At 40.6% G+C, this 12,751-nt stretch overlaps 1 protein-coding gene across 2 annotated transcripts; it reads right to left on the bottom strand.

The window, feature by feature from the left end:
• Nucleotides 1–1,298: 1,298 nt before the first annotated feature.
• On the bottom strand, nucleotides 1,299–12,510 carry pld3 (phospholipase D family, member 3). 2 transcript variants are annotated; one of them, XM_034867312.1, is made up of 12 exons: nucleotides 12,325–12,510; nucleotides 9,680–9,779; nucleotides 8,210–8,260; nucleotides 7,552–7,709; nucleotides 6,161–6,341; nucleotides 5,589–5,706; nucleotides 4,874–5,001; nucleotides 3,466–3,663; nucleotides 2,559–2,698; nucleotides 1,899–2,064; nucleotides 1,646–1,745; nucleotides 1,299–1,500 (listed from the first exon to the last, which is right to left on the bottom strand). In XM_034867312.1, exons 2-12 carry the CDS (start codon nucleotides 9,704–9,706, stop codon nucleotides 1,313–1,315), a joined length of 1,455 nt encoding a protein of 484 aa, XP_034723203.1. In that variant the 5' UTR covers nucleotides 9,707–9,779; nucleotides 12,325–12,510; the 3' UTR covers nucleotides 1,299–1,312. The 2 variants fall into 2 exon arrangements, with proteins under 2 accessions (XP_034723203.1, XP_034723202.1); XM_034867311.1 differs by having other exon boundaries at nucleotides 9,680–9,782; nucleotides 12,329–12,510.
• Nucleotides 12,511–12,751: the final 241 nt, after the last annotated feature.

The following is a 12,751-nucleotide window of genomic DNA, read 5'->3' as shown; positions in this document are numbered from 1 at the left end:
TAAAAGAGGAAGGAGATAAGAACATGTTCACAATAACTGCCACAGAGTTTTTTTTTTTTTTTTTTATAAGCTCGCTGCTACTGGTAAACATGCTTCTTTGGTCAGTTTCCATAACAACCACCCCCTACTTAAATGGTAGTTTCAATCACTCCACACAGTGGAAATAAAAATTAGTTCATCCTCACTTACTGCCGCAGCAAACTTTCAATCTATTGTATGCACTGCTGACTTTAGTATTACATTTATTTATTTTAAAAACACCTGTATCTTATTTACAGCACAGGCACAGCACACCAGCTGGAACAATAATCGTTCCAGCTAAATTAAATGATTAATTAAGAAAAGAATCAAACTTTACACCTTAAAATTAGCCAGGATAAAAACAACTCCCACTGAGGTTGATTTGGAGAACACGAATGCGTTGCGATTGTCTTTTTTAAACTAGAAAGTGATCAACTGATAGCACACCTAACATGGTGGCTTTGGGAGTTAATTAAAACAAATCATCAAGAAACTAGTCTCACTTTGCCAGACCCTTGTCCAAAGCGGTCTGAAGAAGAGTCCGGCGACTCCACATGGCATTGGGCATGGGAGGAAAACATGCAGGGCCATTTCTTTAAACCAATCAGAATCGTCATGGGCGGTGCTAAACTTCGCACACGCTGCAAAATAGTCGTGTGAGAGAAACCTCAGATTGGACAGATAGTCTGGCTAGCGGTCTGGATTTACCCTGCAGGGATCTGAGAGCAGTTAACCATAGTCCTCAGAAATTCCAACACAAAGAAAGCGGAAGGAAAACTTTCCTGCAGCACACAGTGCCCCCTTCTGCTGCTGGCAGGACAACACAAGCTAATCATACTAGTTTGTTGGGAGGTTTTTAAAAGCAATAACTGCCTGTTCACGGGTCAATGACAGCAACATGTCGCAGAACATTCTGATCCAAGGTTTAGATTTGATATGGGCTATAACCATAAACGTAGTTTGAATCCCAGGCCAGTTTTGATAGTAAACATCAAAAGAAAGGCAACGTAATTATTACCTTAAAATAAAAAAAACATCCTTGACTAACCCTTGGCAGTACTTGGCATTTCACTTGTTTGATGCAACATTACTCGCTCAGCTGGGAGGCCGTCTGGCTGATTTCGTAGCTAAAGAGTTTCCATGTTCATGGTGTGAACAATTGTTTCAGCCGTCTAGTGCAAAATGCTTTCAAGTTTAAAATCCTAAAATAAATGTGCAACTATAGCACTGCAATATGTGTTGAAGAGAAGGGTCCACACCGATATGTTTTGTTTTTGTAATACTGTGGAATCTAACACAAGTCTTTGATGTTTGAGTGCTGGGTGAGAGGAGTGCTGTACTCAGAGTTCCAGTCCCTCTCGAACACAGCCTGCAGCTGTGATTGGACGGTTGGCTCCGGGGACTGTGATGCAGTCTGGTTGACAACCAATGCTGAGCCAGCTGTGCTCACAAAGTAGTCCCCTGACCAGTTAGATGTACCTGATGACAGAAAAATAAATGATTCTCTTATTCTAGTCTATCTCTTTAACACTTTTTTTTAAAAAGATATCAGGGGTGTAGAATCGGATGTGAATGTCAATATTAGCATAACTGATTTAACCATGCAGTGTGTGTGCAGCCTTACCGATGTAGGCTATCTTGTCAGTCACCATGTACTTGTTGTGGTTGACTCTGGCAAAGGGAATCTCCTTCTGCTTGGGGCTGGCAGGCACCACAAACAGCCTCTGGGTAAGAGAAACAAGAGGTCATTTGAGTTACCGTTTTTACTTAAGAATCTGCGTCTTAATATGTATAAACTCCTATCTCAGTGTCAGAGGACACGTGAACATGGCTAATTCTTTTTCTTTGTTAAAATCAAGAAACGAATAGCGACTCACCACCTGGATGTCCAGTTTGCTCTTGGGGTCATAAACGGAGGCCAGAGACTTCAGGAAAGGAAACATGATTGGTTGGGTGCTGGCCCAACAGCTGATCAGCAGACGCACTTTGACTCGCTTCTCGTACCCGACACGCCTCAGCTGGGTGTCGATGTCAGCCCAGTACCTGCAGAGGGCGCCACAGCAGAGTATGACTACATGAGACATCACATCAACCATTCAAGTAAGTCCTGTCCCAACTCTTTTCCCACTTTATTTATCCTCAAATAAAATGCTTAGGTTTTTGGTCACAAACCAAAGCAATGGACAAATTAAAATATTGACCTGATGATGGAGAAGGATGAAAAGTCAATGGATCACTAAAGTGATTATAATTCATACCGAAGGGAGCATTTATGCATCTGTGCCGAATTTCATGGCAGTGTATCCGATAGTTGGTGAGATATTTCACTCAAAACCACAAATGTCAACCTCATGGTGATACTAAAGGAAAAGTCAGGGGATCACCAGAGTTGAATATGTCCGTCAATCCATCACCAATCCATCGATAGTGCCATGCCGCATGGCTACAATTGGACCTACATGACCTTTAGCAGTTCTAAAACTACTACTTGACTCTTCTCAACTATCCTCCCTTTGGTTATATTTCTTACGATGTACCTTTTAGGATGTGAAAACTCCATGGTGGGTACGTAGTTCATGACAGCAATGTAGATGAAGCTCTGGGCATCCTCCATCACACTGAGGATGGACTGAAGGTCTGAAGTCCTGCCAGCTGCACAGAAGGAAGGAGGGGAACTCTGACAGCGAGGAGAGAAAAGAGATCTTGTTTATTATTTGTACATTTCTTAGCAACTTTTTAAACAATACAAGCGCCTCAGCAGATGATAAACCAAGAGGGACCATTAGAGGTCCGTTGAAGAGTAGTCTCTCATTGCCAGACCTTCTGGACTGGCTGGTCCACACAACATTCCGGGACGGGAGAATAAGGGGCTCTGGTTTATTGGCATTTCTTTAACCCAATCACAATCGTCATGGGTGGCTTTAAGCGCCGGACTCAATGAGGGTACCTCTGCAAAATAGCCTCTGGAAAGAACTTGTTTTGGTAAAGTATTTCTGAAACACCGCTCAAAAGATGTTTTAGTCGTGCGACAGCAAACCCAAATTAGACATCTGGCGGAATTTCAAGCGCTTGAACAATCCCGGGAATGGAACTTCCTCGATATAGACTAGTTGAAGATCAACTATGCAAGGTCAGCACCGAGCTGTGGGGTTAAGAAAGTCTTGTACATACACATCGATAGCAAAAGAAATGACTTTACATAATGACATTTCAGTGGTTACTGTTAGAGAAGAAATACATTTAATACGTGTAGATATGCCACCACTTTATATGAGGAATCTCTAATCGTATAATGTTCTTCATAGTGTGGTATTGAAAACACTGGTTAGAGTATTCAGAAACAGCATTAAAAACAAACTTTTCTTTCGTGTTTCTTCCTATTGATATAATAAAATAAAAACAAAAATCTCCCATTCTTCCCTTGCTGTGTGTACTGTAGCTCACCGACAGGTAGACGTTGGACGGCGTGTTGTTGAGGGGCAGCTGGAGGGGCGTGTCCTTGTTGTAGAGGGTCGAGAAGCTGGTGGGCCACGGCGATGGGATGGACTGACTCTCCCCGAGGAACCAATAGGCTTCAAAGATCTTCCCCAGGTCAGTGGCCAAGCAGCTGCAGTTGTACACCACCGCGCCCAGCTCCTTCACCTACAGACCAACAGCCAAATACTAACTTGTTCTAAATCATAGATTTTTACAGCTTGTAGATTTCAAAACCGTGACAATGAACAGAAAACGCAGCAGGAGCACGATAAGTGCACATTCAGAGCTTTCTTAAATAGACCACACGTGTGGAATTTTCCTCACCCAGCAGCTTCTAATGGGAAGTTACGAATAAATGAAACACAGAATATGCAAAAAGGGAAATACGGCTGTTATCGAACAGAGAGAAAAAGCCTTTTCTCTGGAGCAGGTTAACTGCAAAGAATTCATCCCCATGGTAACTTGACTGGGTTTAATTCAACAAAGTCAAGGCTAAATTCATCCAGGATAGCTTGAAGATCCCAGCTTAATCCCTTCTACTGGTTTTCTGCAATAGCCCCCTGGTCTTCTACAAAGTTTCACTTTCTAATTCCAGTCTTTGACCAAGCATTAATACTTTGACTTCACTTGACGATTTGGATGTTTAGTGTCATTTAAGTTTCACACTGTGAGAAATGACAACATTTCTAAAACCACTTAATTGGCGAAGCTTAAAATAAGGGCAATATTTATAAAGATATTTTGCATTACACTTAACTGGTAATGTGTTGTGTAGGTTATCAGAAAGGGAATGAATGAATTGTCTCTTTGTTGTTTGCAAACACAAAGTTTTATGGGCTGTTGGTGCACACTCATAAGAACAGGATGTTCAAGGCAGTGACAACTCAGCTAAATAAATACTAAAAAACCCATTAGAAAAGCTAAAATGGAGAAGTGGTTTGAGACCATCAAAGTATTAAAGCAAATCCAAACTATTCTTTCAGCACGGCATGTGACTGATGGTTTGAGCCAACACACAAACTTCCTTTTAAAAGAGGAAAGAAAAATAATTGGGCTTAAATCATGCATCATTAGTTTGCCTGGGATATTTTTAATCAGACTAGAATGCTAAATCTGAGTTCTGACAATCTAAACAATAATTCATTCCTTATTCACTTCCTCCCATGATTACTGTGTAAAATTACTCATTCTGCCCACAAAGTGACAACAATATATGGGTAAACCATCAAAATTCTCATTTACACACATACAACATGAAGAAAATGTGATTGCGACTGACAGACGCGAGAAAGAGCAAGCTAGATAGATAGATAGATAGATAGATAGACAGATAGACAGATAGCTAAATAGATAGATAGATAGATAGATAGAATACCTGTGTGAGGGACCTCCAGTCCATGTTGGCACTGCCAATGTAAATGTGTTTCTTGTCCACAACCCAGAACTTTGTGTGGAGGACGCCTGAGGTAAGCGCTCTCATGTTAACTGTCCTGATATTAGCACCTGAAACACACACACACACACACACACACACACTTTAATTTGGAAAAGATATCCTGAAATTAATTTATCCCATAATAATGTATCCCCAGTGAAGATGTGCACTTTAAGCATAAAGCATTGCTTCATTTTATATCGTTGAGACTACTTTCTACTCTCTGATTTAACATACAGGTAAAAGTAATATGAAAACACAAAGTTGATCTAAGGGCTCAGAAATAGGGATGAAATTCATTTCATGATTAAAATATTTGTTGTAATGCTGAAATATTAGATACATATTTAACACTCTTCACATGTAAAAAAAAAATAACTCAGTTTATAATCAAAATTTGTTCAGCATCATTACTTTGGACAACATGCTGCTACAGATTCTGTCCGTCACACTCGGGTCTCTCCACATGTTTCCTGTTTCTCTACACTGTCAGCTCTCAAATAAAGCAAAATAACAGATCAAAAAAAGGAAAATCATATATAAATACAGAACATTGCGGGCTCCGGCTTGAAAAGACTGTCAATATCAAACCCTACATCAGATGACACAATGGTCAGAGACTCGCTGGTCTGAAGTAGAAGACGGTCAGGGTCACCTGAGTCGTTGAGCAGTCTGAGGTCGTCTTGGGGTTGACTCTTCTGTGGTGTGTTCACTGCGATACGAACAGACAACTTGCCCGAAAGTTGAGCCAGTGTCTTCAGAATGGTCTCACCCTGTGGACAAAGCAGGAAATAACAAGAAGCCCGTCATGTCCTGTAACAATTATGAAATAATTGTTGTCAATTTCTCTTTGTTTAAACGCAATTAATTGTTAACATTAGCTAAGGTCCTAAGGTGTAGGACTGGTAATTGGTTTTGTTTAGATTGTCAAATAGTAATTCTAGAAGTAATTATTGGTTGCAGTATCTATTGCTCTATCTATCTAACTATCTGGAATTCATTAAAAAAAAACAGTGAAAATTTTTAAAAACATCATTTGTTTAAAAAAGTTATAAATACATAAATATTTTTAAAATGTGACTGAAAGAGACAATAATATTGTCAATCGCAATTATTTCTGAGATAATAATTGTACAGCAAAATTTGGAATTGTTACAGCTCTACATATTAAACAAATATTTAGTCAAAGTCATTAGTGCCGTTTGGCTATTCACAGCTCCAGCAGACCTGATTGGCTGTCGGCTCGTGAGTGCCAGTGTCTTTGTTAGTGAGCGTCCAGTAGAAGGAGGCGATGTCGACACTGCTGCGAGCCTCGGCCATCAGATTGATCCAAGCTTGGAAGATGGAGGGGTTAGTGGTGCTGGAGTTAAACTCCAGGCCTTCAGGGATGCTCTCCACCAGAACGATCCTGACCGGGGGAGAGAGGCAACGGCTCAACTACAACGATTCATATCTCAACTCATAGTACTGCCCGTGGTGTAGTGTTAGACTGATAAATTGACCAGGGTGGGGGTGTCCTTGACCATCTGCCACTTTGCTTGTTTGAAAGCCATGATGTCTCTCTCTCATAGGCGGGCAAAGCAGAGAAAGGGGAGGTAACCTTGCCCCTTATGACCTCATAAGGGGTAAGATTCCAGATTGGCCCATCAAAGCTTTAATTTTCTCAAAGGTAGAGCAGGATACCCAGGGCTCGGTTTACACCTCTGGCCATTTCTAGCCCCTGGGGGACCATAGGCAGTCTGGGTTTGTCAAGTTTGTTTTTAACATGAACGATGTTTCACACAGTACATATCTTGCCCAAAGTAAAAAGAAAGAAAAAAAAAAAAAAAATTTACAAATGACAAAACAACCCACTTGCTTGCTTGTTACCTGTATGGAGCTCTGGTTCAATCTCGGTCAAGCTTTACCTTTGTGCCAAAGCGAACGAGAAGTGCTTTGAATAATGGAAGTTTACACCTACTCCTACAGCTCCAGTGCAACTGAGCAAACGTCTTCTGTTGATAAAGACGTGCAACAGGCTGCAGAATCCTCGGGAAGCTTTGAACTTTGAACTGTCAACAGACTACACACATCTTCTGAGTTGGCTCTCAGTTTATCACTATTGAATATTACTTAAATTCAGTCAGGAACATCCTTTTCATAGATTTTTTAATAACAAAAAATGGAAATACAGTTATGTTTAGTGCTCATGGTGCCGCTCTTGATAATGTTGCCTGGAAGCAGCCCAGCAGCGTGCTAACCTTAACAGGGATGACCATGCAGAAACCCTCCTGGGCAAAAAAAAAGAGAAAAAGAAAAGCAAGCCAAAAGAAAGACATTGAAAACCATTTTAAACTTTGGGTCATGTTGGGACTCTGAACTAGGAAGGTGGAGGCCGGGGTGGTGGAGGCAAAGCGTTGCCGGGGGCAGCAGCAGTAGGTGAAGCTTTGATGCGAGAATGGCTGTGTGATAATTCAATCAGAGGGGGTACGACTTCCAGGTCCTACATGAATTCTAAAGCTTAATTTATACAACAGCTATTAAAACATTCGCCATGATACACAGTTTGTAACATGACCATGTGTGTGGGTGTGTGTGTGTGTGTGTGTGTGTGTGTGGGCGTGCAGATGTTTGCTTACTTGCAGGGGTCCGAGCAGGACTCGCCCTTGGGCAGACGGAGGCTGCTGCTCGGGGCAGGATGGGAGGAGGAAACCCTCGGTGTTAGGAGGTTATAGAGGGCCACGGCGGCCAGCAGCAGAGTGGCCACAGTGGCCAGAGCGATCACACACCTGGAATACTGGACAGGGGATGGGATGAAGCTCTGGTTGTTGGATCAACATTGAATACAATATATTTAACTCTGAAAATGGGTATTTCAATTACGGCCATTCTCCGATTAAAAATTGCTCTTTGCTTGAGTGACCTGATATGGATGAATAAATCCAGAAATCCATCTTTAATTCTATATACCTGCTCACCATGGATGTATACGCCATTACAAACCTTTGGGTGTCAATTATTCCATTGTAATAAAATATTTGAGGGTTTCTTCTTGCTTCCAATTTTTACAGCACAAGTTCCCTGAGAATCTCTTTTATATCAAAGCAAAATTGGCATTGGACGGAAATGAACTGAAATCAAATCCTAGTGTAATCGAATCTGGACCTTGTGAATCGGAAACAAAATCGATTCCGGAAATCTTTGATGGTACCCAGGCCTAGTGCAGGCTGTGACACCGTCGACCTTAATGGTTTCCGTGCTGAAGTTGTGTGTGTGTGTGTGTGTCTGTAAACGTACCACCTGGGCTTTCTTGTTGTGTTCCCGTCTCCTCCTCTCCACGTCCACCAGCTACAGGCAGAACGATAAATAACACAATGAGCAAACAATACTTTTGACAATTTTAATTCAAAGTCATGGGATCCTTTTCTCAGTGCTCACTCACACAAGGTGCCACTCACCAAAAAGAAGCACAGTGTTTGGGAGCCATGCGCGAGCGGAATTAAATTAAATACTACTATTAAACAGCATGAGCACGTTAAGTTTATTAGGTAGAGCTGTACCAATTCCAAATGTTGCTGTACAATTGATGCCTTGATTGCAGAAGCGCAGAGAACTCTCTCTTTTCTACTTGAATATAATAATATAACATAATTAATTATGTATTACTTTTTTAAAGATATTCAAGTTTTGAATGAATCCCAGGATCCATCTTGTGGTTATATAATCACTGTCATGTGACCCAGCTAATGTAGTTATAAAAATAAAACAGCCCATGAAGTAAAGCCACGTCTCTCAATTACCACAACATATTTTTTCTAACCTTGTCGTTTTTGTTGCTATGAACGTGCAAAAACTGCCAACAACTAAGATTTGAAATAATAATAATCATACAGGTATGTAGTCCGAACAATAACCACCTAATAATTACAATTTGGAACATCTTAACCAAATCTACAAATACAAGTCTCACGCCTTCAGACCTTAGCTAATGTTTGCATTAATAGGTCCTGAGTGTGTGTGTGTGTGTGTGTATTTCAGGCCTACGTGTAGTAATTTATAACAAAACAGTGTATATTGTAATTTCCCCACTTGTGATCAATAAACTGTATAAAATATATATAATTAAATTATTATTGTTCATGTTAACAATTAATTGTGGTTAAACAAAGAAACCACAAAAAAAGACAAATGGACAATTTTGTAATAATTGGTACAGGACTACTATTCGGTACGTATTTTTTAGATTCCCTGACTTCGCCCTGTTTTCAGTTTGTCTGAGTGTACATGTCCTTGACGTTACCAAAATTCAGTGACCAGTGGTAACTCAAATTAGAAAATTAATTTATGAAATGGAGATGTGATTCAGAGCTGTCAGCTCACAGCAGACATGGGGAAATTCCACTGTTCTGATCTGAGTAACAAGCTCAGGGAATTTAACACAAACAGCAACATTCACAACAACAGAGAGCATTTTCTCAAAGTCAAAATGCAGTACAAATTATAAGGCCTTCATCAATGTATCTGTCATTTTGATTTTCAAAAGCAACACACTGTTTTTTAGTTTGTCAGAAACTAAACACCAACAAATGTGAGCAACTGAATCCTCACATTAGAGAAGCTGAGCCCAGTGAATGTTTTTTTTTTAATGATAACTAATGTAAAACAAATAATCAAACCTAATAAAAAGTAGAAATAACTCAAAATCTATGTCAGATCAAATCTATGACTTGATGAACTTCCTGTTCATCAAGTCATAGATTTATTTACCTGGTTGTATCCGATATCAGTCTTCATTGTTGAAGAAGAGATGACTTCTGATTTGATGGATTCAGCAGCTTCAGCTCAGATCAGGTGATGCTCCGCAGCACTGGAGCGAACAAGAAAATGGAGAGGAACAAACAGAAAATGTTACGTCACGAGGTTTCCCGATACAGAAGCTGCACAGGGAAACTTGTACATGTTGGCAGCAGGGAGTACAGCTCTTAAATTCTTTACACACAAATGTTGAAATCAGTAAACTGCACGTAACACACGGATGTTTACCAACCGGGTTACAGTTGAGGATTTGATTATGTTTTTTTTTTAAAATATATAAAGTTACTTTGACAATTTAGTAAGTTAGGAAAAGGGGAATCTGCTGAATGCTTGTCATATAGTTGACTGAACTCTCTCTCTCCCCCAAAGGATGGGGGTTAGGGGTGGGCATTGTAAAGAAGGATGTGAGGTGGGAGAGTGTGGGAACATCAGAGAGAATGACACACACAAACACGCAAACACGACAAGCTGCGGCTGCTGGGAACCCCCGAAAAAACCCTCCACATCAAAAAACTGTTTACTGTACTCCGAGGTCTCGTGATTTAGGACGTTTGATTGCTTAATAGAGAGGAAGAATGGACGTCTGAATGCTGACAGCTGCAGTGTGACTCAGTGAAGCCTCTGATTGGGTGTCCGTCTCCCCACAAAAACAAAATGACCAGGGTTGTCACAGTACCACAAATTTTTAGTGTTTTGTTACTGAGCTTTTCATATTATTCTTTAGCTTCCCAGCAGTGTTGCTTATTTAAATCCAAACGTTCACATCTTGGATGGCCCCAGCTTGGAGAAGCAGATAAGAGGCTACGCAATGCGCTGCTGAGGATTCCACGTTGGGATTAGATCTGAAAGTCACAGTAACGCACAACGACTAACTGGCCGAGGCAAAGAAAATAGGACAATAAAAACCTGTGCGTGGTGCTGGTATGGAATACAAGCCCAGCTGCTAGGTGCGGTGCTGGGGAGAAGGCCGTGACAGCCACAGGTCAAGGACCAGTTTGTTTAGTTTCCTGATGTCTCATCTGTGCTGCCTTGGGAGGAAGAGCGGACTGATTCATAGCAACAGTACCTTCGATACTATCGAATGTATGATTAACAAGATTGTGTTGTTGTAAACAAGTGGTATCAAAAAAGTATGGAAGTAGGCTATCGATACTTTTGCCAACCTGAGTCATTACAGCTGCTGGTATAGGAACATACATGTCAAAATAACTGTTCAATGAAAGCACTGAGTTTGGACATTGTTAAGCATATGGAGAAAAAAAAAGACTTTTAACATGTACAAAATATTTTGTCTTGTGACTGATTTTTTTTTTTTTTTAAACAAGGCGAAACGTTTCCTGCTCGGGCCATACCAAAATATGTAAGCTGCTTTTTTATTGTGGTTGTTGTTATGTGCTTGTGTTGGTTTTGGTTTGAAAGCTGATGAACAGGTCCCACAGGTAACGTAAGATGATAAATAAAAAGACCGAAAACTCTTAAGATTTTATCTGTGTGATATAAGAAAGCAAACTATGCTGAATTATACTGAAACTGAGTCTAGAATAACACATTTTACATCTACAATTTAAAGGTCCCATGGCATGTCTGTATCCTTTGGGAGGGGGGGGAGGCTTTGCTCGTCTGAAAGCTATGATGTCTCTCTCTCATGTGTGGGCCAAATTCTCTGGGTGGGAAAAGGAGAGAAAGGGGAGGTAACCTTGCCCCTTATGAGGTCATAAGGAACAATATTCCAGATCGGCCCATTTGAGCTTTCATTTTCGCAGAGGCAGAGCAGGATACCCAGGGCTCGGTTTACACCTATCGCCATTTCAAGCTACTGGGGGACCATAGGCAGGCTGGGGGAACTCATATTAATGTTAATGAATATTTTCATGCCTTGGGGCCTTTAATCTACAGGCCTTATGGATGGAACATCTTGATTAAATGAATTAACCTGGAAGGTATTTTCAGCTCTTGTGAAACATTGTAAAGGTTACACATTTGTTTTCCTTTCATTGAGTTGTAAGAAGCAAATCATCTCTGTTATCTCTAGAGTCAAAGTAAAGGAACAAGCATGTCTGGTCTTGGAGTGTGCCAGATCTTTTAGGTCTGATTAACTGGGGCATGTAATGACTGGTGACAGAGGACAAAGAGGGCCTGTTTGTCTGTGCAGAGGAACAAATCACATTAGAGAAAAGAACTCAGACAAGAACAAGTGACACAAAAGTTTGGGCTCAAGTTGTACAAGTGATGTTGAGTCACATAGATTACTCAATTCTTAAATTACCCAAAGGAATAAGGAAAGAGCAACACAAATATTGTGTGTGATTCAGACTTGATAACACTGTGATGACATTAGCTAGCTAGTAGAAAGCTAGCTAACAACTTCAATGTAGCTAATGTTGTTAACTTTGAAGTGTCATAAAAAACATTAGGTTAAGAAAACCAAATAGGACAACCCCAGTCCTGACTGTCTTTACCAGTACAACAATCACCACGAAGAAAACAACCGGTAGTTTACACTGGGACCAGCTTTTGGTTGACTGAGCAGTCGAAGAGTCGCTGACAGGACAGAACAAAAACAAGTCACTTTCAGCTTTGTTTCACAGTCAACCTACCTGCTTTTCGTGCGTCCAGTTCATTAAAATCCCGCATATAAACGCGTTGACGTCTGTTCTTCACACACAATAACATTTACGGTTGTGGTTTTATTATTAAGTAGCCTACACGAAGAACAAAATTGAAGCTTAGTCGCGGCGCCGTTGTTAAAAGTACCAGAACAAACGGGACAGTGAGGTCACGTGATCACAAGCCGGACAGCCAATTAAATTAGAGCTGTCTGCGTGACGTAACAAGGCACGTTACAGTAGTGCAGTCCTCCATTGAAACCACAGGAGGGCGCTGTCCCTCCATGCTAGTGACACAACAGGACATTTAATTAAAACTTTTACTTTCATTCAATTATTCTCCATTTCACAGTCAAAAAGGCAAACTCTAGAGAGTAAAAACAATCAATAACAACCGAGCGAGCGGTATCAATAAAAA

This window comes from Etheostoma cragini, chromosome 3 (assembly GCF_013103735.1).
Source record: "Etheostoma cragini isolate CJK2018 chromosome 3, CSU_Ecrag_1.0, whole genome shotgun sequence".
In the NCBI taxonomy this organism is placed as follows: domain Eukaryota; kingdom Metazoa; phylum Chordata; class Actinopteri; order Perciformes; family Percidae; genus Etheostoma; species Etheostoma cragini.
This window is presented reverse-complemented; position numbering and strand designations above follow the sequence as displayed.

Coding starts and splice junctions, on each gene's coding strand:
- pld3 (XM_034867312.1), bottom strand. CDS start 9,706: ATGAAGACTGATATCGGATACAACCAG. Junction 2,699..3,465: donor CGTCCAACGTCTACCTGTCG/GTGAGCTACAGT, acceptor CCTCGCTGTCAG/AGTTCCCCTCCTTCCTTCTG. Junction 1,501..1,645: donor TGACAAGATAGCCTACATCG/GTAAGGCTGCAC, acceptor TTCTGTCATCAG/GTACATCTAACTGGTCAGGG.